We start from the raw sequence: 25,924 nt of genomic DNA, 5'->3' as shown, positions 1-25,924 counted from the left end.
GCTGTGATAATTTTTCATTCATTGCAGAATCCTAAAAATTGAACAAAAGGAAGACACTGTCTCCTTTAATAGTAAGAGTGAACATTTATCGAGTGTTTGACTATGTGCTGGGCACTGTTCTAAGCATTTTACCTGTGTCATATAGTCTAATTCTCCCAGCCATCAATTACACCCATTTTAAAATTGAGCAGACTGGTGTATAGGAAGGTGAAGCAATGTGCCTGGGTAAGGGGCCAAGTGGGGATTTACACCTTGCCCCTCTGACTCCATGGTGTTCCTCACCACTGTCTGATACTGCTTTCTCTGTATAGCCCAGGGTGTTAGCCTCAGTGCTTCAACGTGAGCCTTGGGGATCTATTTAAAGATGGAAAATATAGTTGAGTTGTCTCGTCATTTGAGAAACAGAAAGATAGGACCGCCATTTTGCACAATTCCAAAGACACAATGCACATCATGGTTTGTGTAAGTGGTTCCCCTTGGAATTGTGCAATGTACAGCCTGCACAGATGTATTCACTGGCCCTGCTGAAATGATCCTTCACACATCAGGGTTTTACTCTTCATTCCTTTAAATGAGTTTTAGTAAGACTGGCTGCCCCAAAGAAGAGCTTCTCCTTAGGTCTCTCCTCATGCTGGGAATCAAAGATCAGCATTAAGTTTCCACAGTTTGTTATTTTACATAATCTAAAGACTGCTAGGCTGTTCCTCAGGTGAACTGAAGGTCTCCATAGCCATTTCTTTTGCTTCCAGTTATGTCAAATAATAGTTGAAGACATGTGCTCTCAGAAATGATCTCTAAGGAGTTGGAAGCAGGTTGCCTACAGGTTTATCTTCCCAGGATAGGCGAGTGTGGGGGTGACTTTTCCATGCTGTTGCAGAGGTTGGTATGAAGTGGTGACTCACCATCCTCCGACAGAATACACGGTGACCATGCAGCCAGGTTGTGCCCAGTGGTGTGTGATTCCCATTGAGTCAGGAGAGTTGCTCAAGCATTAAAATTTGACCTCGTGGCCTACCTGCATACTCACTGGGCTAGTTACAGAAGGGCAAGAATTCCTCAGCATTCCTGAAGCCATATTATTTCCATTATAAGACCTATTTAGCTAACAACAAAACAATGAAGAGAAAGCATTTGGTTATTGAAGCCTCTTGAATAGTCCATGCTATTTCAAAAGCATGCATTCCATTTATCCTCAGAAAACAGAGTTCTTTCAGAGAAAATGTATTGACCATACCCATGGAGCAATCAAGCAGAATGGGAGTCAGAGAGTTAAATTCAGATATACCTGTTTCACTTTGGGCTGAAATCTTCTCTTCCTGCTTCCAGTTTCTCTAATTGGAGTGAAAACCTAACCCCAGTTCAAAAGTATATCCCTGGGACTGAGTAAAAATAGAGTTGGGCCTCGTAAGGACTCTCAAACTTCTTCCTCCACTATGGGGAGAATGCAGGGGCCCCAGCAACTATCTTAGTTCATAAGTCACTAGTCAGGTATTTTAAAGATTTTATTTATTTATTTTAGTTTTTCCCCCCAAAGCCCCAGTAGATAGTTGTATGTCATAGCTGCACATCCTTCTAGTTGCTGTATGTGGGACTTGGCCTCAGGATGGACGGAGAAGTGGTGCCTCGATGCGCACCCGGGATCCGAACCCGGGCCACCAGCATCGCAGCGCGCGCACTTAACCACCAAGCCACAGGGCCGGCCCTCAGGTATTTTAAAGGACAGTTTAACAAATGATTTTGGCACAACCAGACAACAGTGTTATTGTTTTAGTTTGGTTGTTCAAGTACCCAAACCATGGATTCATTATCTCGTAATCTCATGGGTTCAGTTATTATAGAGAAAACTTTAAGGAGAATAGTATTTTTCTTCCCCACTAAACTCTTAGGTCCTCAAGGGTGGCAACCATGTCTTGTGCTTTTTTATCATCTATGTTATCTAGTATGAGCTGGATCATAAGTAAGTCCCTGCAGTGAATGCTTGGTACCTTACTTCACCTCATTAGCAAGATAAAGTATAATTCATATTTATCAAAGTAGTGCAGGAAGAACACTCTCTGCTAATATTAACTATGTCTCCTTGCATGAATCACTTCTTACCAGAATTCCCTTTCCTCCCAGATCCCATCTCCAGGGCTCTGTTGCCCATGGCACGTACTATGGTCCTGAGTATCTAGAGCCTCAGAGCTTTTTGTGGGCCTGTGAAAATACCTGAGAACTGAAAAATAAAGTAATTGACTCCAAAATACAAAAAGAAAACTGTAAAATCACGATTCAAGTTCAATTAAATGTTTAAAGTGTAACATTATGTCAACTTCAATAATTGTGAAATAAGTATTCTTAAAAACTTTATTACATTTGAAAAAAACTTGTGAGCCACATTTTTTTCATTTAACAAGTATTCTCGAGCATGCTGGATGATTGCAGAGAAAAGAGGGCCGGTCGTTAGTTAAATGAATTTAATAGCAGCCAAATAATTTCAAAAGCAAAATTATTAAGATCGTTTCCAAATTTTTATAGCAAAGCTATTGCATAATGCAGGGAATGGGTCCATTTTAATATATTGGATATGATGTGTAGTGGGGCCTACAAAAGTGTTAAAACAGTCCTGCCTAAGCTACCAGCCATTTCCAAGATTATTTTTTAAAAAACTTGTTTTTTATTTTATTGATATTTTAAAAATAAAACTGCACTTTAATTATAATTTACAGTTACTATAAGGTAACTCTTAAGAGAAAAGTTAACTATGTGCAGAGAAGTCTGCGTGTCAACCAGAGAATAACTTAGCTCCTGGAGGAATCTGACTCACGGAGCAACTGTCAGCTGAATGAAGCCTTAAATTTCATGGGCTTGGGTTGGAGAGCTTTTTCATAGTCTCTCCTCATATGGAATAACAATCTGCCCAAAAGTGGAGAACATTTTGGCCTTATCTCTTCTAGCTCATTTGCCTTCAACTTTCTATAAAGCAACTTCTGCCAATTACCATACTTAAGACAACTTTTTTGCAAAAATATCAAACAAAGCACTCTCTTTAAGAACATAGGGAACACACTAGAGTAGTTCCTCTGAAATCACAGTTTTGTATTATTGGCAAGTATTCTTTTTAGAGTTCACTGCGTGCCTGGAATGAATAGGCTGTCTTTGTCCCAGAAGAGCACAGACTGGTGTACGAGGTCAGGTTAAATAGTATCTAAGTCCACTTTCCTATCCCTTGTATAGGAACTATCTATTCTAAAAGCAAAATTTAACTGTAAATATAATATACCTATAGAAATTGTTCTTGAGTAAGGAAGAAAAATTAGTCTTCGTTTTGAGAAAAGAATCAACAAAGTAAAATAAAAATGCATATTTTTTTTTCAAAAGTTACTGTTGAATACCACACTTATATGTACACCTGTAGTCTGGGATGTAAATACTTGAAATATTTGTAGGTTTTAATTCCTAGATTGAAAATAATGATTTCAATGTCATGTCCACAAAAAACTGTGACCGGGGTGATGAGTTTATCCATTCTATCATCTTTGTTTAAGAATTGCTTAAACAAGTAAAAAAAAAAAAAAAAAAAACTATTCTCCTTTTGAGATGCTATTTGTGATGTTATTTGTTTAGTTCTTGAGGTCCTAAAAAACCCCAGGTGACATTTGGCTCTCATAAAAGACAAATCTGAGTCCCAACTTAAGACCTTGAACATGCTACGTAGCCTCCTCTAGACATCAGTTTCCTTAGCTGTTTGATGGAGGAAATGATCGTACCTAGCTCATGAGTTTGCTTTAAATATTAAATGAGATGACATGTGCAGAGCATCTTACCAGTGCCTGGCACACGGTGAGCACTTGGTGAATGGGAGCTCTCCTGTCATTTTCAGGTTGCTTCCTCTGGAGCCGTAAGGCGTGATTTCTGGCCTAGTTCTTCCACTCAACTAGCTGGGGAAGCATTCTTTGTACTTCAGGTCCCTTATCTGATAAATGGGTATTTAAAATCTTCATGTTCTTGGTATAGAAGTAAATGTGCTAATACACGTAAAACAGTTCTTAGAGTATTGGCCAGAAGTAGCCTTCTCCTCCAGAGGGACAGCCCTCACATTCATAGGCCGAAGGGTGACTGACTTTGGCAGATTTTATGGGGTGCCCCAAGCACCCTCCCATTGTCCTGCCAAGATGTGGGGAAACTCTTCCTGGGAAAGTCATTCCTTTGAATTGAGCTTCCACAAGGTCCCTATCAGAATTCAGATAACTCTATCTAGGTCGACTACCACATTACATAATAGCTTCTCCAGATAAAGGCTGTTTCTGCTAAATACTTAGGAAGGAATCCTTCCCTCCTTAACAATGATGCTGGGGTCAGCTCAGTGCCGCCTAAGACTTCTCCCAGTGTATTTCTTACCCCAACCAGTTCCTTTTTCTTTGAGAGAAAATTTTTATTATAAGGATATATAGGAACTTTCTTTTAGCAAAGAAGGTATCAAAAGTAGCTTTCAGGGATGGAGGCTTATGGAAAAGAAGACAGGCAAGACTCAATTTTTGAAATCTGATTCCAACCATGAAGCAAACGCCACAAAAGGGCACAGGAAGAAAATTTGTGAAAGGCTTATCTACCACTGTAGACCACGGATTTATTCTGTTGTTAAGCAAACACCCTGTGAGCCAGATATGGTACTAGGTACTGTGAATACGAGGATGAATAGACCCATTCCCTGTTTTCAAGGAACTCACAGCATTGTGGAGGCCCAAGTGTCTGCTCAGGGCTGGACACTGGGAATATAAAGATGGGGAGCCACAATCTCTTCCCCTTAGCCAAATGAGGAGGGGATCACGCCATGGTGTTCTGAAGCACTCTGGTTGGAATTAGCATGGGAATCTAGAAGTTTGCTTAGCCCTGGGCACCTAATTCAGACTGAAAAGGAGTGGGACTAAGGGAACTGACCCCTGAGATAATTCCTGGCAAAAAAAGAGTGGTAAAAGGGAAAGAGGATAACACTGCCAGAGAAGCATGGGCAAAGATCTGATGGTGATACCGTGGGATTGCAGATGGGGCAACATGGTTTCTCACTTCATCCCACTACAACCCCAGGAGGAAGATAGGTGTGTATATTGTCCCATTTTATAGAAGAAGATGTTGAACCTAAAGGAGATTAAATTGTTTTCGAAGGTCACACAGTCAATATCAGTGTCTGAACAGTGGCTATGGAACTCTGATGTCCTTATAATTTCCATTGTGTGCTGACATACATTGTAAAAGACCAATAAATTAATAATAATAATAAAAATTAACCCAAGATGTTCGCAGATTGAATGAAGCCAAGGAGACTGAACTCCTGAGTTTGTCTTGGAGTTAGTTGGCCTTTACTGCTGCTTGTGTTAGATCTTGAAGGGTGAGTCAGATGTTTGCTTGCAGAGAATGGGGAAGAAGTTGAAGATGCACCAGGCAGGGGAAACAGCCCGGGCAGATTTGGGGCAAGGCATGTACAATTGTGGCTGCCATTACAGGGTAAGAAAAATTAGTCATCAAGGGCAAGGCTGAATGACAGATTGCGTCCAAATGGTGGAAGTTTTTATTTAACACACACAGAAGGCTGTAATAGATTCTGTAAAGAATTGGAAGCTATTGAAAGTTTTTAAGCAGGAAATTTAATGTTTTAAGGTTTGTGTCTTTGAAAGATAACCCAAAGACAATACAGAGAATAAACCTTAGATGTGTAAGACATGAGGCAAGAAAACTATTTACAATCTATTATGTAAAGGGAGCCATGGGAACAGGGTCAAAACTAAGATGAAAACACAAAACAATTATTTTAAGTCAAAGTATTATAATAGCAACATATACTTTTAAGTTTTAAAGCTGCTTTCCTCCCTATTCATTAAATTCTTTTTTAAAACTTATTTTTAATAGTATTATTTATTGAGTCCTTACTACATACCAAACACTTCACCATGTTTTACATCTCTCATTTAATCCTCACAAAATTGTTTTGTCTCCATTTTATAGCTGAGGAAACTGAGGCTTAGAGAAGGTTAAGTAACTTGTTCAAAATCATACAAGTAGTCATTAGTGGAGCTTGAATTTGCACCCAGGCAGTCTGACCCTGGAAGCCACTTTTTAGCCTGATCCTGTATCTCCTCCCTAATTAACAGGTATTGTCTCAAAGAGCAGCCCTTTGACATTAACTAGAACTCACTTGTAATGTATGGTCAAGGGGAAATTACTTGAGTTGCTGGGATTATTTTACCACTGCTTTTAACATAAGCATGGAAAAATGTTATGAAACAAATGTAAATTAAAGGAGCCCCATGAAAGTTTCTTTCTAATAAACCAATTTTCTTCGTTGTCTATTGCATCAGGTATTAAATTATCCTTGGGGCCAGCCTGGTGGTGCAAGGGGTTAAGAGCGCATGCTCCGCTTCGGCGGCCCAGGGTTCGCAGGTTCGCATCCCGGGTGCTCACTGATGCACTGCTTGTCAAGCCATGCTGTGGCGGTGTCCCATATAAGGTAGAGGAAGGTAGGCCTGGATGTTAGCCCAGCGCCAATCTTCCTCAGCAAAGATCAGCTCAGGGCTGATCTTCTTCACACACACACACACACACACACACACACACACACAAATTATCCTTAAAGCACATTCTGTGTGCATTTATTTCTGACAGATTATTTTCCAAATCCTATTTTAATGAAAACCTCAACTCCTCTCACAATATTAGAAACAGGGATTCATTTGGCAATGTGATTTTTCCAGTTGTTTTATTTCTTTCAAAAAACTTTTGAAAATTATTTTCATGAATATAATTTAATTTTAGAATATTACTTTATCCCTTGAGATACGTAAAGTCAGGAACCACTTGATTAAACGTAGGGGGCTATGACGAATCTGAAATCAGAGCTAAAGTTATAATATGACTAATCTGGATATGTGCTGATAACATTTGTATATATTTAAACAAAATAACAGTTAAAGGGATGATTTAAAAGAAAATACACCAGTTAGTGGTCAGGGCAGATACTTTTGCTCTTGACTTTGTCTGTGTCTATCTAATAGCAATCAATACTTTATAGAGGGTCAAAATATTTGATGAATATTTGATAAAGAGAATTTGATAGAGAGAATTTTTAAATACTTGGATTTTGATAGACATAGCCAATTCCTTTATTTTAAAGTAAAATTTATATTTCTAGCTTTAAAATGGTGGATAGAAGACCTTTCTACCCCATTTTTCTCTAAAAACATCACCCAGATCAGTAATTGGTACAAGAAACAAAAAGGTACATTCCGTCTTTGAGAAAACTAGGAGATATCTGTAATTCTAAGCCATGATGCATCAAGATAGAAGTGAGTGGAGAAATGGTCAATGACTTAACTGAATAAAGGTTGAATACTTTATTCAGTTGAATACAGAGAAGTAAGCTGAGCTGCCCCCAGTAACCCAGAAATTACCGTGGAAGATGAGTGGCTTCTGAAAATAGGGAGTGTATAAAGTGTATATAATGTACACTTACCTACAAGCCCTCACCCTGTTCAGTATAGTCAGTGTACCCCACAGTCCTCCCCATGGAAGACAGAGATTCTGGGATAATAGGCAGAGGAGAGGTGGAGGAATAGCTGTGCAAACAGGAGGCTTAAATGACCATCTACAAACTGATCAGTAAGATTTCCAGCTCCCTTCTGCCCACACCAGAACACGAGCAGGCAGATTTACTTACGTCTCTAGAAAAATCAAACTACCCCAGAGGAAAACATCTTATGAACAGTGACATTCAGGGTGGCCAAATAAAATGCCTGCTGGGCACCTGATCACACTACAGTGAGGCTCCCAGTGCACAAGCCCCACCCATGCACACAGAGCTGCCCATCCTCTTTCTAGGGATTGCTCTCATGTGTGAACTGAGGTCAGAGATCAATGCAGCAGTTTAAGGATCCTACTGTCATTGCTGTTCGATGAACTGTTTGCATGCATTTCTTTAATAACATTTAAATATTTCATTAAAAATGAGGTAAAGTTTGCAAAGATGCGTTTAAATTGAGAAGAAAGAGGGGTGTGAAGGGTGAGAGAGAGAGAAAAAGGGGGATAGAATACAAAGGAAGTACAACAGCACTTGTGAAATTTTGAATTAAAAATATAATTCATTTGAACCCCACAGTGTTTCTTTCTGAAATCCAATATTTTGAACTAGTGCAAAGTTCTGAAAGTCAATTACAAAATGCATTTCCTGTCGACGTTACTGACCCCATGCAGAAATGTTGATTCTAGTTTTAAAAATTAGTTTTCTGTACCTTTTAATAGAACACGTAATTTGTTGACACGTTGAAATCTCTACATTATCAGAGGTGTCACATATTGTTACCCTTATAAATGATCATTTGTTAGCCAGTATTACCTAATGAGGCAATTGAAAGGCCATCTGTTGTGTAGGTAAAAACAAACCATCATTACCCATGTTATGAGTATGGCTAAAGAACTTATCACATTTTATGGCTAACAGACTTGTGATGTTGTCACATATACCCTCATCATAGTGTTTACGAGCCTAAAAATTAGAAGAAAGGACAGCGAACTTGGATTGTTTAATCCTGGATATCTTGAAAATCTGAAATTTGCTGGTTGTTAAATATGTCCATCGTTAAACCAGTAATGCACACACACACCGTTTTAATGGGTATTCATTCATTGCCACTGTCCAGCTGAAGAGGATGGATGGATGGCTTAAAAACAATTCTCAAGAATATGAACATGTGGAGATAGGGGGAGAGTGGTGTACCGGGAGAGAGCATGGAAGCTCTGTGCCCTTTCCCCGTACCTTGCCCTATGCATCTTTTCCTTCTGCCTGTTCCTGAGTTATATCCTTTTATAATAAACTGGTAATCTAGTGAGTAAATGGATTTTCTAAGTTTTGTGAGCCGCTCTAACAAATTCATCTAACCCAAGAAGTGGGTCGTGGGAACCTCTGATTTATAGTCAGAAGCATAGGTAACAACCTGGGCTTGCAACTGGCATCTGAAGGGGGCAGGGGAAGGAGAGGGGGAGGGAAGGGGAGGGGGAGGGGAGCAGTCTTGTGGGACTGAACACTTAACCTGTGGAATCTGACACCGACACTATCTCTGGGTAGACAGTGTCAGAATTTAGTTGAATTTGAATTCTTGGACACCCTGCTGGTGTCCAAGAACTGCTTCTTGATGTGGGGAAGCCCCTCCCCACGTGTTGGAATTGGGTGCAGAACCCAAAAGAATTTTGTTGATGGTTTTCTTTGCTGTGCAGAAGCTTTTTAGTTTGATGTAAAGATTCAATGCGATATCAATCAAAATTCCAATGGCATTTTTCATATAAATAAAAAAGGCATTCCTAAAATTCACATGGAACCACAAAACACCCCAAATAGCCAAAGCAATCTTGAGAAAGAAGGACAAAGCTGGAGGCATCACATTTTCTGATTTCAAACTATATTACAAAGCTATACTATTCAAAACAGTGTGGTACTGACATCAAAACAGACCCATAGATCAGTGGAACAGAATAGAGAGCCCAGAAATAAATCTACACATATATGCTCAATTAATATATGACAAAGGAACCAAGAATCTACAAGGGGGAAAGGCCAGTCTCTTCAATAAATGGTGTTGGGAAAACTGGACAGCCGCATGCAAAAGAATGAAACTGGACCCCTGTCTTATACCCCTCATAAAAATTAACTCAGAATAGATTAAAGACTTATAAGACCTGAAACCATAAAACTCCTAGAAGAAAATTGAGAAAAGCTGTTTGACATTGGTCTTGGCAATGATGTTTTGGATGTGACATCAAAAGCACAGGCAACAGATGCAAAATTGACAAGTGGGACTACATCAAAATCATGATGATTATTATTCTAACCAGACATTTTACAAAAAGGTAGGAAACCTGAAGGTTAGAAGCTTTCAAAATATAATACTCTGAGCTTTTCCTCGGGAATTAAGGAATTTAGCTCCAAGGAGGTTCATGCCTAAAGGAAAGTCCTCAAATCCAATTGTGTACCTAGAGAGTGTAACAAGATAAGAGAAACTGCTGGAAATCTGCTTGAAATTCCCTTCCAGATAAGGAAAATACCACCTTATTCCTCACTAATGAGGAAATGCTACAGGAGTTCAAAGTGACTTGTTCTTATAAATGTTAGAGTACAATGTAGAATACTAAGAAACTAAAAAAACTGCAGCTCCATGGTCATTTTACCTAAAACATTATTTGGTTTATCTGCAGTCCTGAATGTAGCATATTTGACAGGTCTGAATATTCCATTAGTTTATAACACGGTTCCCAAAAATCTGCTCATGACAAATTGAAAAGTGTAGACTATCTATTGTTATCTGAAAATAAGAGTTTACTCAGAGGACAGAAGATTTGAAAGTGGGCCAAGTATTTCAAAACAATAATATCTGAGAAAACTTGGATGGATAGTAAAATCATTCCTTAACGCCTCATTCAATTGGTTTCAGTTACCATTTCATGGTTAATTCTTGGTTCTTGATACATGTCACTAGTCTTCTAAGTCATGCTCACCATTGAATGATAAGAGAAGGGGAAATCACGTTTTAGGGTGCACCCAATCTACCTGTATGCAGTTGATGCTGTCCACATGAGTGCTCGTATACTGCATCATGGACACCATTAGTGGTATGGGAGAGATTTTAGGTGGTATTTGGCCTCTTTTTTTCCTATTAATACTCGTATCTGGGGGAAAAATGTAACCAGCATATTAAACTCATTTACCAAATAAATATAAAGTAATTTTTAAAATTTATGTTATTTAAGTTAAAAATTGTCAATGGAGAAAAATATCAAGGAAGTAGTGGTACAGATGGTATGCCAATATGGGAAAACTCATGGAAGTTGCGTCCAAATGACTGAAGTATAGGAAATATCATACTACTACATGGTGGTTGGATTCAATAAAATATATACAGATAGATGACCCAATGAACTTATACATCTGTGGTACAGTCCATTGAAATGTTGTGGTGACAATGGTCAAATAGTTGTCTGTAGAACATTATACAATCCAGTTCATCAGGGGAATGCTAGAAATAATAGCAGCTTCTGGATCAAATGCGTGTTCTCCAAAGTCCTACAGACAAGGGCCATGTGGTTTCTGAAGTCCAGCCTCCCTAGATTCAGGCGTCTTTGTCAGCCTGTGCACCATCATGGACTTGTGCATTAACAGGAATTTGGAGGTCTGTACCATATCTGCTCATTCTGAGAAGCTTTTCAGAGGAAAAAATTTGCGACACGCAGATTACAAAACATTATTTCAGAAATGTTCATGTGAAAAATTGCCTTAGAATGGAGAAAACGCTGTAATATTGAACAAATACTATTTGAGTTTTTTTAAATTTTTGTCACTACCTTAAATATTAGGGGTAGAAGCAAAATTAAAATTTTAAATCTCAGTGGCTTGATACTATTGTGCATCTTTCTTTCTGTGTGATGGCGACCTTGAGGTACCAGTCCAAGAAGCTTTGAGTATTCTGGTTAGTTGCGTATGTTATCAGATCACCCACTTAAACTTGTTTTCTTTGGGGACAGGTATGATAGTTATGGGACTGTTACGCAGTGTTTAGGAGATAACCAATGTGTGGGTTACGATTTTCAGAGAGAGATTCTTGGAATACTTGGAACATTGAGCAAGTAAGTGAGGAACAGTATGGGGGGCAGCACTAGCCCCTTGTGTGTATGTGACAGCAAAGGGAGTGGCAGTAAGCTTAGTAATGTCACTGAGACAGAGGGCCTTCTGGAGGTTGGTAGAACACGGGGCTGATTATTTCAGGAGAGTTTAACACATGACATTCAGACGTACGTTCTGTTGTCAGTTTCTTCCTCGAAATGGCAACCAGAAGATATTTGACAGACCTTATGAGGAAGAGAACAGTGCTTCAAATAAATAATAGTAGTTGCTTACTTTTATTCAGTTTGTTTTTGTGTTCCTTTTTCCATGTTAAAATTCCAAGGAGAAAAAAGCTCACCTTCTTCACATAAGCCCCTTCCCCCCCAAAAATGAGTAGTCTCACAAACCTTCTTTTGAATCTCTAAAAATAGATGATTGGTTAACTTGCCTTAAAGTGCCAGCAACACACTAAACATGGGACAGAGCTAAGAATGCGTGAATGTCCCTGAGCTGTCATAGGAAAACTGAAAAGCTTAACAACATAATTATATGGAAAGCAGTTTATTGGCATTTTCTTTAAGAGGCCTGGGGGTCACTGAGAGGAGACTAAATCACGAATGCACCTTGAAGCGTGACCAGGGGAGGAGTTGAAGGGCTTGCTGTAATACGCAGCCAGATCCTCTGGCGGGGTGCCTTACTACATTAATTTTCCAAGTCCTTTGGGTGGGTCACAATTGCACTCCAACATCCTGCCTGCAAATGCTAAATAAATACCAAGTTCACGTCAGACTAGAGAACCAACGTACTAACTAATGTCATTTAAGAAATCAGAATGCTTAAATTCTTTTCACTTGATAATTCACATCCAAAATTACTGAAGTTGGCACACGCAGAGGAATATACATTCTCTGTGGTCAAATGTTCCTTCTCTTAGGAGCAATTTGAATCAGCTTAGATTATGTCTATTATAATAGAACAATTTTTATCTCAGATGTAGGAGGTGGGGCAAGGATTGGTCTTCACAATAATAAGAGATGTTAAGATGATATGATATGAGTTTCATTCCTTAGTAAAGAGCTGGTAAGAATTAGCAAACCCAGACTCTTTGTATATAGAAATCAATGAAATTTGCATATGATTTTCAAAAAGAAATAAGGTTTAGAAATCATTGTGCAAGGGAACATCCTCGGTACGTGTAGCCACTTGTCCAGCAATAATACATTAGATTCTTCAGTTTAAACATTCCAGCGTGACCTGATGCAATGATGCCTGCTACTGTCTACTGAATTTTTGAGAGGCAGTTTGCGTCTCTACAGCCAACCACAAAGCATGAATTTCATTAAATACACTCAAAATGAACAGCTGCTAAGTCCTCAAGTCCTCTCAGCTTTGCGCCTGACAAGAAATTTTAGTTTTCAGTGCCGGACTTTGAGAAAATGACTTTTTTTTTTTTTTTTTTTTTTTTTTTTTTTTTTGGAGAGGGGTAAACAAACAACTCATTGGCAAAGGGGTGTGTTCCTTATAAAGGTGCTCAGGGAATTTTACCCTGAATAACACAGACAACTCATTTCCCAGAGGAGGAAATGGTTTTGTAAGTTTCGAGAAGTCTTCTGCCTCCTCTGTTTGCTCGCTGGTTTACAGTCCTGGTCTCAGCAGCTGGTCTGCCCCCAAGCTTTGTAACTTGCAGCAATTGATGGCCCGGCTGGGCGCTGAGTTTTTTTTTTTCCCCCTCTCACTTCCCTGCGATGTTTTGAACTGCCTTCCTACAGACGTCACACAGCCCTTGAGGAATAGTTTCTGCCTGGCAAGATTGAATGATAGTTCTCATTCACAAAGGCTGGGAGTCAGATCCTCAGCAGAAGACACAACGGAAATTACATTCACAGGTAAAACAGTGGATCTAACTGAAGTGTGGAGAGCTTTGTTCCCTCGCTGACTTCTTGGCTCCCTGGAGAAGTGTTTTCCTGTGGTTGCCCTGAAATGGAACTTCCCTGACAGCTCTCCGGTGTTACAGCACCTCGCGGTCATTTTCTTTTCCTTTCTCTCTACCTGAGTACTTTTTGTGTTGGAAACCTCTAAACTTGTTATTATGGAATTGCAAAAAAGACGAGATCAAATGGCATTTCCACTGTGTTGGTTTCCCTTGTGACCAGATGAAGAATAGATTTAAAATTCAGTTCCTCCCTTGGCAATGCAAAACAGAGAAGAAACTGTCACTTCCTAACAGCATAGTGGTGCTGGAGTAAATTCAGGATGAAAGAGAAAAGAGCTCCTGTGTTTTAGAAGCTTCCCTATATTCTGGACTGGGAGCTGAGCTGGAGTTGGACTCGGGGAAATTTGGATTTCTTCAAGCAGCCTCCCTTGGAAATGGAATATATTTAAAACCGTCTTTGTGGAAAGACAGCTGAAATGTATTAATTAGAATACTTGAAGACTTTTTCCTTTTTTTCCCCCAAAATGAGCATTATTGTGAAGCCAAGATCCCGGTCTACAAGTTCCCTGAGGACGACAGAGACAGCTTGGTAACGTGCTTTTCTCTCATGCTTCTCCCCTTCTTTCCTTTTAAGATTGACGTAATACTTGAGTATTTAGAATTGCTGCCGAGGTTCCTGAGTTAGGTGTGATGTTAAGGCTTTGTAAGAAAGAGCGCAGTGTTGGTGACACTTTTGTTCTCTACTTTATCCGCTCTAAAAACAGGGGTGCTCACACTTTTTTTTAACTCCATGTGGACTAGAGCGATTCATCTGGTGACAGTTTTTGGAGGAGGAAAGAAACTTGCAGATGTGTTGGGAGTTGAGAAAATGAAAACTTGTCATTTTTCACTGTCTGATTTGGTTGCTTGTTTTCTCATTTTGGCTGCTGCAAGCAGGCTGGTAGTTGACACTTTTTGCCATTGTCTTTAGAAGTAATACTTGGGCTTTTAGCACAGATATGTTAGAGAAATTTATAATGCTATCTATTTTAATCGTATGACCAACTTGAATTTAACTATGTGGCTAAATGTATTATCAAGTTGCTTATCATTCAGTCATCTCCTCTGTTTTATTTTGTCCATAATGTTCCCTGGTAATTACGTTTTTGGTCATTTTAGTGTTTCACCCTCATCAAAAGTATGTTAATTTCTATTTATTCTAATATTTCATTCTCCTGTTTCCCCAATATTGATGTGACATGCTCATAAGCATATGGCCCTTAAGGAATATTTTCCCGATAAAGTAACTTTTATGTCTAAAATAGCTATTTACAAAATACTCATGGCTGTTTCAGAGGTTAATTTTATTTTATGTTAGTGATTGATTGTAATTAAATGACTAAGCTTACCTCTTTGAAATGGACATAATGATGCTTCAGATAGGGAAAATAAAAGCGATGATTGAGGGCAAGTGGTTGGGGATAGGGTGGAAGCAGGCAGGCAAAATGTATTATGTATTATTATATAAGCAGGTAAGCACAAATATAAATACTCATATTATTTACATAAGGAATTCAGCCCACATTCATGTGGTTGGGTTATCATTTGCTGTTATTATACTAGTGTTTTATAGTGGACTACAATAAAGAATTATCCCTTTAGTAATATTTCTGTGAGTTTTAATGAACTATAAATGCAGATTTTGTCTGTCACTTGTGATTCCTTATAAAAGAATACATGCAATAAATTCCTTTTTGAGTTTATTTAAAGAGAAGTTTGCATGTGCAAATAAATTTGTACAGTTCTTTTATGCGAAACAATAAATACTGGGGAATACTTAGAATCCTTTTATTAATTACCATAGCTAACATAAATCTCTAATATAAATGGGTAATCCGAATTTATAAAGTAAGTAAATTTTATTCATTTGTGATTTCTGTCCAGCCTATGTGAAAACAGGACCTGATACTTGAACAAATAGTATTTAACCAACCTCTTTCCCTTTTTGCCTAAACTGTCAGTAGACTTATTTCCAAATTCAGGGTTCACTTGGCAATAATCAGTTTATTTCAGGAGACTAGTAACGCTGACATCCTTTACTCCTCTGAGGTTGTCATAGTCTGTTTTTATCCACAACTATTTTATTATCTAAATTCTATAAGGTATTTTCATAAATAAATAGGGCCACAATTCAATATATATTTTTAAAAATATTGATTTGTGAATATGTATATTGTTCCATTTAATTTTAAATATTTTGCATAATTTTGGGGTCAGACTGGTTTTTATGTAAGAAATAAATATCTCTCTTTATGCTAATGGTTCCTAGATTTAACTGCACACCATGAAACCTCTCCAGTTATTAACCTTACATCTGACTTATTAATAATATAACTGCTTGGGTATATCACTGCTGCCTCTAAATCATTTGACCTGAGGTTGTAATTGCTGTAATTACAGTTTAACCATTTTGTTATCCCTTTTATCATTCAAATAATATACACACAAATTTATTTATTTGTATTTCTATATGGGAGAACCTATGTAGATTATAGATTGGGTTTAATAGAGGAAATATACATGTTTATGTGTGTACACACACACATACGCATATTTATATTTACTTTATTATTAAAAAAAGCAGCCCTTTCTCTCCCTGGGCCTATGCACATACAGGCCCCAGAGAGCTCTGCTGGACAATGTCTTCTCACTAGCTTTTCTGTTCTGACTTCCCAATCCCCACCCCCACCCCCATTCCTTTTCAAAAGCCAAAGCCCTACTTCATCCTCTTACCAGTTGACTTCCCTGAGAGAGACCTGCTGATTTGCCATTTATCCCTTTTTCAGATGATTTTATTTTATTCTGCCCTTAAGACATTGTTCTTGGGGACACGTCTTTTGGCTTTACCATCTTAATTCTGCTTATGGAAATCTATTTTCTGTTCCATGACCTACTTTCTCTAAAACTGTCTATTTTCTCCTCGGATGCCTCCAAACCAAACGCTGCCTTTGGAAGTTTGCTGACTGCCTTCTGCAGGAATCCAGTGCTTTAGATTACTTTTCCTCTACTTTTCCCTGTTTCTCTCCTCTCAGTAACATAAAGAGCAATGCATGCTAGCTTGTTTATGGCCCTGATGAAATCGCTATAGGATATTCACATTGTAAAAAGGCATTTCCTGTCAAATTCTTAATAATATTGTACACCCTTCTCTTAATACATCTACCTAAAAGACAAGCCTTACTTATAGCTAAAATTTTATGAATTTCACAAAAATGGAGTAAAAATGATCTTGAAATTAATCTGCTTCTTTGTAATATAGGTGTCACAAATTTAAAGTAATATATAATAAGGATATATACTAGGTTGCTTTTATTTATTCAGCAGGTATTTCTTGAGTACTTACTCTGTGCCAGGTTCTAGCAGAACGTGACAATGGTGTTTATCCTTTTGCAGTCCTTTAAAAATCTGCGTAAAATTGGGAAATACTTAACGTATGCATTTTATTATGCTCATCAAGTTAATAAAATTAGCAAACTCATTGATTGGGGCATCATTTGCCTTTCTATTTCGATCATTTCAGTAAGACTATCCTACCTTTAAATTCTGTATAAGAAAATGATGAGGCAGTTACATTTCCATAAATATTTGAATTTACATATCTTAAATTCAGATTTAGTCAGCAATTATATATTATAATAATATTATAGCATTTTACTATTTACAGACATATCCCAGGGATACTTCTCATTAATCTAAGACTTGTGTAATACAGTTTAGTTTAAGTAAAAAATAATTAGCCTTCCAAATATAGATATAAAGAGAATTTTGGTCAATAAAACTGGACTTTATTCTTTTCTGCTGTCAGACATTCACTATTTGGCATATACTTGTTGTATTTAAGATTGTTCATTTGTAATCTTGAGAAAAAAGAGATGCTACTGTCTAAAATATAACTGTGGATTTTTTATAAAGTAAATTTTGGAACAGATTATTAAATATGTAAAAATTATACTTAGGATTACAGACATAGAAAAAAAGTCTGGAAGGCTCTGTTTCAAGCCTTTGGCAGTGGTACTTTTTAGGGTAAAATGGCGGGAATGGAGGTAGAGGAGACTTTCTTCTTGTTACTGTACTTCTATATTGTATGAATTTCTTCAAGTATTATATATGAAAGTTTAAATATATTAAAAATATAACTTCCATGTGCATTATCAATCTTGTATTTATATGCATACATATCTATGTATCTGATAAAGAACAGTTTGCTCAGGGTCCAAAATATGGACCCTGCTCAATACTGAGCAGATAGAATGTTCAGAATAACAGTGCTGTTCAGATCAATAAATGATTGCTTTGTTCTATTAACTTTCTCCTCCTAAGGTTGTAAAAATTCAGCCTGGCTGAGAATTCTTATTTTGGCCTCATGATCGCAGGGAAAAGCATTGATTAGACTAAAACTACTAGTTTTATAATTAAGAATAAAAAAAGATGTAACATTTTGGAGGGAAAATTACTTATAACCCCCACTATCCCACCCTCAACTATTTTCATTTTTTACTTAACTTACATATTTAAACAGTTGTAAATACTATTTCTGTGCTCTGCCTCTTCATTTATGTTAGCATTTTCTACTTTTCTAATAATGATACTTCTAGCTTTCATTTTATTAAGTGTCTTTTATGAATGAGAACTCTGTGGAGAATTTCACATACAGTATCTTATTTAGTTCTTATAGTGATATTGAAGGAGTGGTTAATCCACATTTTACAGTTGAGGGAATGAGCCTAAGAGATGCAGTAACTTGGGTAGGGCCATTTAACTGCCAGTGAAGCTGGGATTGGAACCCAAGCCTGTCTGCTCCAAAGACAGTGCTCTTTTGACTTCACCATGTTGCCTCCCTCTACCATCTATAAAATTACCGTTTTTAATGACTGTAAAATTGTCCATTTTTTTAAGTCATTTTCTTTCTTTTTTTTTTTTTTTTGGTGAGGAAGATTGGCCCTGAGCTAACACCTGTGCCAGTCTTCCTCTATTTTGTATGTAGGACGCTGCCACAGCATGTCTTGATGAACGGTGTGTGGTCCATGCCTGGGATCCAAACCCAGGGACCCGAGGCCGCTGTGGTGGAGCCTGCAAACTTAACCACTATGCCACCAGGCCGGCCCCCTAAAATTGTCCATTTTGTGAATATATCTAAATGCACACGAATATTTGGTTAGATAGTGGGTGATTGAAGAAATAAATGGAAAGTTGTCTTTTCAGAGGTATGAGAACCTATGAAGTTTCAGGCTGATGTTGGGTGTTGAAAATGGCGGTTTGAAAGACTCTTGTAGTTATAGCCTTTAGGCCAGTGTATTCTCTACTGGTGGCAAATAAGGTCATCTGTTCCCTGTTATACAGAAGTAAAGAGCAAAAGGTCAGCACCTCCCAGTTTTGAATAGATCATCTTTTTAATAATGTTAAGTTTTACTTTGTTCTCTGCAAGCTCTGTAAGACTTCAGTTTAGAAACAAATACTGTCTCAGACTTTGTATGAAGTTTCATACTGTTTTAAGTCAGCTTTGAAAAAGGTACAAAGTCTCCTTTCCTATACTTTTTATCTTAGAAGCTTTCATAAAGGGGAAAACAAATGGGATTTGCATACTTTCTGCCTGTCCAATGTACACTGTGACTTGGTTTAGGTAAGTGACTACTTTCGTGTTTGCCCATGTGATAAACTTTTTTGACCCTATTAGCTAAGTTTGTAGCACATCTGTTATATAATAGACCTAGAGATACACAGCTTTTAGGAGAAGTGATTAAGACACCTTGAGTATTGTTTAAAACGTAACTAGGAAAGCACAGAATGGATCACAGATAGGTATACTCTTTAAAGTTGTAAATAATAAGATTCCCTGAAAAAGCCCTTTGTTCACCCTACATCTCACTTGTTTTGTATCCCTGGAGAAGCCACCTAGTCCCTCTATAGCCACATTTACTCACCTGTAAAATAAAGGGGGTGAGCTAGATCAGTGAATTTCAAACATATGTTTCAATGGAACACTTCTTATAAATGAAATGTTAATATAAATGTGAGTATATATGAAAGATTTAAAATTATGTGTATATTTGATATATAGAGATAAAAATTTTAAAATATGCCTATGTATGAAATATATAGGTAAAAATATATAGACATACATATAACAATAAAATAACCACTGAGTTTGTTCCTTTACCCCCACCCGAAACCCAATCCCTATTCTTGCAATACCTCTAGGGTTCCAAGGAATATTGTTTGAACACTACTAAGCTAATAAACTACTAAGATCCTTTATGATTCTACTTTCTGTGGTGCTACCCTACCACTGGAGAGTCGTTTATGTTTTCTGTATCCCTATGTGGATTGTGATAAACTTGCTGGTAATTAAACTTCTTAGGAAGTTCAAATGACAACAGTTCAAATACTTCTGCCTTGAAAGATTTTAGAGTTAAGGGACAATTCTCATTTCTGAGAAATTGCAGAAAAGTTATGATAGTTAAGATCCATTCATTTTATTTAGCATCTTCTTATTTTTTTACAAATTTATTTTAGGCTTGTTTTGGATGAGAAAATCATAGCTCATTAAATATATGCATAGCTGATGTGTCAGGAATTCAGCATGGCGGTTGGTAAAGAAATGCTGAATTGGCATTGAATTCTTCTGAAGAAAGATGTTTCTTTAGTTTGGGTGTTTCAAAATGGGGTTCTCAACCTGCTTTTTCTGTCACGTCATTGGTAAATAAAGTTCATAGGTAATATTGCCCCTTGCAACACTCTCCTCAGCGACATTGCACTCTAGAGGCTCCACATTAATAAAATTGGCTGTGGTTATGTAGACAGCAACACAGCCTACCTGCAACTCTACTCTTTTCTTCCCTGTTGATTGTGGGCACACCATGGTTTTGGCCTCAACACTAAAACTTGCCATTTGGCAGAGGTAAAGGAATAGCCTCCTTATTAGTCCCTCTATCAGTCATTCTAATCATACAGTGAATTTTATTAAATCAGCAAGAATGAGGACATGAACGTAACCATGGGTAAAGGAATGGTTGGTCCTCATGGATCCACCCAGCTGTCACTAGCGAGATTGAGAAAAGTAGATTCTCAGATGAAACTGAAGAGGAAGAATGTTACTGAGGGCTTCGAGGAGATTTTCCTTAGGGAAAGATGCCTGAGAGATATGCATAAATATTCTGAATAATACTAATACTAAACATACAGGATTGTTAAAGCCTGGATAAAGGTAACAAGAATGGGACCTGGGAGCTATTAACTAGGTTGGTGAGGAATACCACAAAGAAAGCATAGTCTTAATTAAAAGCCAATATAGATTTTCATAGGAGCCCTTCCAGAAATTATCCAACTTCTCAAGAGATAAAACAGACGTTGAAGGTATATTAGAAAATGGATAGTAGAAGTAAGGTATACTCTAACCAATGCACCAAATCTCTCCAGGGGTTAGGATCTACAGGAGGGGCTAGAGTATCACAGGGGCACAAAGACAGTAAGCCTAGGAAAGGTACTATTAAGTGTAACCATGTAAAGACAACTGATGGGAGGCTGTGCCTCTGATATGTCTCAGCTCTTAAAATGGCCTTGCTTTGTGGTCAAGTGTTGCCTAAACTAGGATATACTTCAAAGAATAGAGACTAGGGAGAATCCTAGAACCTGTGGATGCAGTTTCCTAGCATAACAGGGGAAATATAAGTTATAGGTATTTATTATCTAGCCTCAGCCTTCTAAGGGGATTGGCTCTCCTAGGAACATCCTGGGTGATGGGAGAGGATGTGATTGGGGAAGCTAAGCTAAACTAGTCTTCAGAATGAAAGTTAGAAAAAAATAAGGGAAATTTTGTGGGGAAGAGGTGAAGAAATGTGGCTAGAGAAGTAGAAGGGAGCATCAGAGGGGAGGCCAACACGGAAGAATTTCAGCCCATTTTGAACCAGACATCTACTATCTAGCGCCCTACCCTGTTTAATCACACTGCCACCTTCTGGGCAAAAGCTGCCACTAATGGACGTGAATATAAAAGACCCCCCCCCCCCCCCCCCCCCCCCCCCCGCCATCTCAGCCCTAAGAACTTTGGCCAGAGGATAAAGGGAATCAAGGGCAAGTCCTTCCATTTCTCTATTACACATGAGAAAGAACGAGAAATTAGAAAACTAGAAGCTAGGCGTAGATTGCAGCTTCCAAAGCTTCCTTACAGGAAATGGTCCTGATGTTTTACAACCTACACAGTAAAGCTTTCTTTATATCTAATACTAATCTCCCTTGCTTAAATTTTAACCCATTTCTTCTTAGTTATCAGTGGATATAGCGATAGTGAATCAACGGATAAGTAGATTCTACTTTATGATGTTTGAAAACTACTAGTAAGTCACTTCATGGTCTTTTTTCATTTCATATTGCAAAATATTTATTTTGAATTGTAAAGTAGATGGCACCAGTGTGACTTGTTAAAAGAAATGCTTCATAAAATATCGTTTCAATATGTCATTGTTTTCAGGCTTCACACGGAAGAGTATTCCCATTATACCTAATTCTCCTTCCCATTTCAAATACATCCAAGATGAGAAATTCAACTCCTTTTAATTAATATGCATGAAATATTCATGTGTATATGGAATACAGAAAATAATAATTCCTAACATCCATGATTTCATTCCATTGCAACGTGGCACTGAATCTTTTCTTTGTCATGGAATTTATATGACTGATAACTGTTTTAGTTAGGATAAATGAATGCGAAATGTGTCAACTTTTAACCCCTGGCATTCTAGCATGGGAATGAGCCACTGCTGTAACATTTCCTCTGACACTACAGCTTCGTTGTGGAACAGCAGGTAACTGATTGACAGCTAGATCACCAACTAGCTAGGACAGCAGCTCCGAAGTCTGGAACGATACTCGAAGTAGCAACCATTGCAATGAGGAAAGCTACAATATTTGAGCATCTACTGTTTGTCAGACATTGGACTTGGGGCTGTACACTGATTTAGTTCATTTTGTCTTCAAAACAACTGAATGAGGTAAAACTGAAGTCACACGGCTCATAAATCACAGTGCTAAAGAAAACATGTGGTCTCATTCTAAATCCCACATTTGTTTTTATTGCTGCTGTTCTTGTTCTTGTTTTCTTTGATTTTCCCCATTATCTAAACTGCTTTGGCCACACGTGGTTCTGCCTCATGGTATTCCAAAACGTAGTCAGCAGGCTGCAATCTACGCCTCTCCTTCCTATCCTGAGTTGTTCAGGTTTCTCCTTTTAACCTTGTGCATCTCAAGAACGTGTTTACCTTTTGTATTTGTCCGCCGTCTTTCTTGAGATTTGCATACAAGCCTTTAACCATGGACCATAGAGATGTATCAAGAAATAAAAAATGGACTTTGACACGGCTCCGTTCTTGAGAGATCTAGCCGGTTTCTGACGCATTTAATTGATTGACCCTCTCCCCCGTCAGACTGTAAATTGCACTGTCTTCTTCCTCTCTGGCATTTGATCAGTGAGCAGAACAATAAAATCTTTGAAATGAAAGGGACCACAGGTAAAAACCTATAATCTAATTCTCCCCACTCGACCCCATTTTGGAAGTGGAAAAGTTTTGCTAGTCTTTAACAATTCTAGTCAAGTAGGGTCAAGAAAAATTATTAGAAACAATGTCAATGCTTATGTGGTTTTGTTGGAGAAATATTTTTTAAAACCCAGAAATGAAGTTTGAGGTCAAATAAAGAGCGAAAACTTAGTCTACCAGGCAAATGTGTGAAAGCAGTTCTGTTGTAATTTGTATGGGACTTCAATGTAATTCTTAAACTTATGTCTGTGAAGTTAACTAATGCCATGATAACTCTGTTATAACTTCTCAAAAAATTAGATTGGAGGCTTATGTATAGAGAGGTGTGGAGGTTGAGGCCTCAGCAATCTCCCGAAGGAAATTCAAGACATTGTTTTGACCAGTCTTCCCCAGACAACTGAACTCCAATCATTAAATTTTTTGGAAGTCATATAGCTAATTAAGTAGCTAAAATTCGTGTGTTGAAATTCTAACTTCATTCTTCTCTGTTCTCCTAATATAGTCCTCAGAGAAATAAAAATAACGGTAACTGCTATTTACTGAGTGCGTACTATGTTGCAGGCACTATGCTGTGCATTTGACAAGAATTATCCCATTTTGGGCCGGCCCGGTGTCTCAGCGGTTAAGTGCGTGCACTCCGCTTCAGTGGCCTGGGGTTCGCAGGTTCTGATCCTGGGTGGGCACCGACGCATTGCTTGTCAAGCCGTGCTGTGGCGGCGTCCGGTATAAAGTAGAGGAAGATGGGCACGGATGTTAGCCCAGGGCCAGTCTTCCTCAACAAAAAAGAGGAGGATTGGCATCGGATGTTAGCTCAGGGCTGATCTTCCTTACAAAAAAAATAAAAGAATTGTCCCATTAGGTCCTCATCATGTATCCTGTGAGGCACCCATTATTATTATTTCTCATTTTATAGATGAGGAAACTGAGGCCTAGTAAAGTAAACTGACTTACCCAAGATTGCATGGCAAATAAGAGAATTTCATGGATTCACACACTTTTTAAAATTATTAAATGTTACCCTTAGCAATGATAAATGTATATATTAATATGTCAATTCAGTTAATTAACTTAAAGTCTTTAGTACAGCAGCTGACTCCTTGTGATTGCCCAGGAAACGTTAGTTTATATTGTGCATTTTTGAGTTTGTATATTAGTATGACATTTTTTTTTTTCTCTGGTGGGGAAGATTGGCCCTGAGCTAACATCCATTGCCAATCTTTCTCTTTTTTTGCTTAAGGAAGATTAGCCCTGAGCTAACTTCTGTGCCAGTCTTCCTCTATTTTGTATGTGGAATGCCTCCACAGCCTGGCTAACGAGTGGAGTAAGTCCGTGCCTGGGATCCGAACCTGCGAACCCGGGCTGCCAAAGTGAAGCGTGTGGAACTTTAACCACTCAGCCACAGGCCCCTGAGTATGACTTTTTAAATAATCAAGAACTATAAATGTGAAAACTGATTCAGTCTTTAAGGCCTTTGTTTCCATAAGGTGGTCTTCTTGGGCACATCTCAGAACTGAGCATTTATGCAAAGCTAGGTATTCTGGATAAATCACATTAACACTATGATTCAGAGAACATGTACTTATGTTCTGGTGGATCACAGAAGTAAACATAGAGAGGGTGGCAGAATAAGAAGGAGTCACCTGGAGGCTAATATAAATGTCTCTGATTTAGTCATTGGAAAATCAGTCAGAATCCTCTAGGGATGCAGTCCTAGGCAGGGGTTTAATCTGAAAGGAAGGGCATTCTCCCTGGGTGCATCTGTGTAAAGATTTTCTCTACGTAACCTTCCTACTTAGGGCCGCCTGGTGGTTCAGTGTCCCTGTAATCACACTGGCAGGACTTCCCTACCTCTCCTGATGCCCTGCTCCTCTAGCAGTCTGCTGAGATCAGAGGCGCTCGAGTACATTCATGGTGGTATGTCCTAGACTCCTCTAGCATTCTTGGTTGTGTAATTTAGAGATTGTTATGTCCATAGCCTGAGTCTCATTCTCCTTACCAGGCTCCAGACTGGGTAGGTCCTGTTTAGTTTACCTGGCCATCCTATCTCAGCGAAAAGGGCTTAAGCTTCCTTCTCCATCTGTTTCTAGAAAGACAACAGGCAAAAAATAAGACCTGGTTGGAAAAATCTCTTCCTGTGGACTCGAGTGTCTCTTCAGGATGAGCTGTAAAGCATAGGGGCTAGAAATGTAGAGAATGTAGCAGCTTAGTGAGAGCAGCAACTAGCATTCCATAGTCTCTGCTATCTACTTATTTTATTATGAGTGGTTACCAATGAAAGTGTGTAAAAACATTACTTTGTTATAATGAACAACTATACATTGGGTTAAAAGCTATGATTGAGGGTGGAGTTAACCACCCTGGGGAGAAAAAATTGGGCCACTAAAGATTCTCTGAGTCTCTTGCTTGGAAAAAATAGTCTCAGTTGTTTATCTGAGTCCTGTTGTTAAAATTGAGTCTAATTGTGTATGAATTAATAAGTGTTTCTATGGTAATATAAAACACAAAAAGCAAACATGTTAGCCCTTAACAAACATACCTCTATAAAGGTGTTATTCTAATTGGGAAAATAATTTTACATGCATATGTAAATATATGAAATTATACCCGTACCCTAGTAGAAATACTAAATGAAATTGAGTATTATGGAGAAAATGAAATTTCTCCATAGTGTGAGGTCTTTCTCATGTAAATAACAAAAGAATTAGACAATCCCATTGTTTAGAACCAAGATAATCTTTTTCCTCTATGGTCAATTAGTAGGAGCTGCATGAAATAAAATTCTGGGAGCTGCCTTGGGGC

General features: G+C 38.1%; 1 protein-coding gene across 2 annotated transcripts in view; it reads left to right on the top strand.

Annotated features, from left to right (window-relative positions):
* Positions 1-25,924, top strand: part of PDE4D (phosphodiesterase 4D) — a 330,234-nt gene that overhangs the window by 49,295 nt on the left and 255,015 nt on the right. The window contains exon 1 of one of the 2 annotated variants that reach the window (XM_004422849.3): positions 14,013-14,142. The exons of the other annotated variant lie outside the window; for it this stretch is intronic. Coding sequence (XP_004422906.1) covers positions 14,078-14,142 — 65 coding nt within the window. The 5' untranslated portion in view covers positions 14,013-14,077. Of the gene's footprint in view, positions 1-14,012; positions 14,143-25,924 lie in introns of those variants that run through there. 2 annotated transcript variants of the gene reach the window in all.

This window comes from Ceratotherium simum, chromosome 18 (genome assembly GCF_057802395.1).
Source record: "Ceratotherium simum simum isolate JZ-2026a chromosome 18, ASM5780239v1, whole genome shotgun sequence".
Classification (NCBI taxonomy): Eukaryota; Metazoa; Chordata; class Mammalia; order Perissodactyla; family Rhinocerotidae; genus Ceratotherium; species Ceratotherium simum.
Note: the sequence above shows the minus strand (reverse complement) of the source record. Positions and strands in the feature narration are given on the sequence as shown.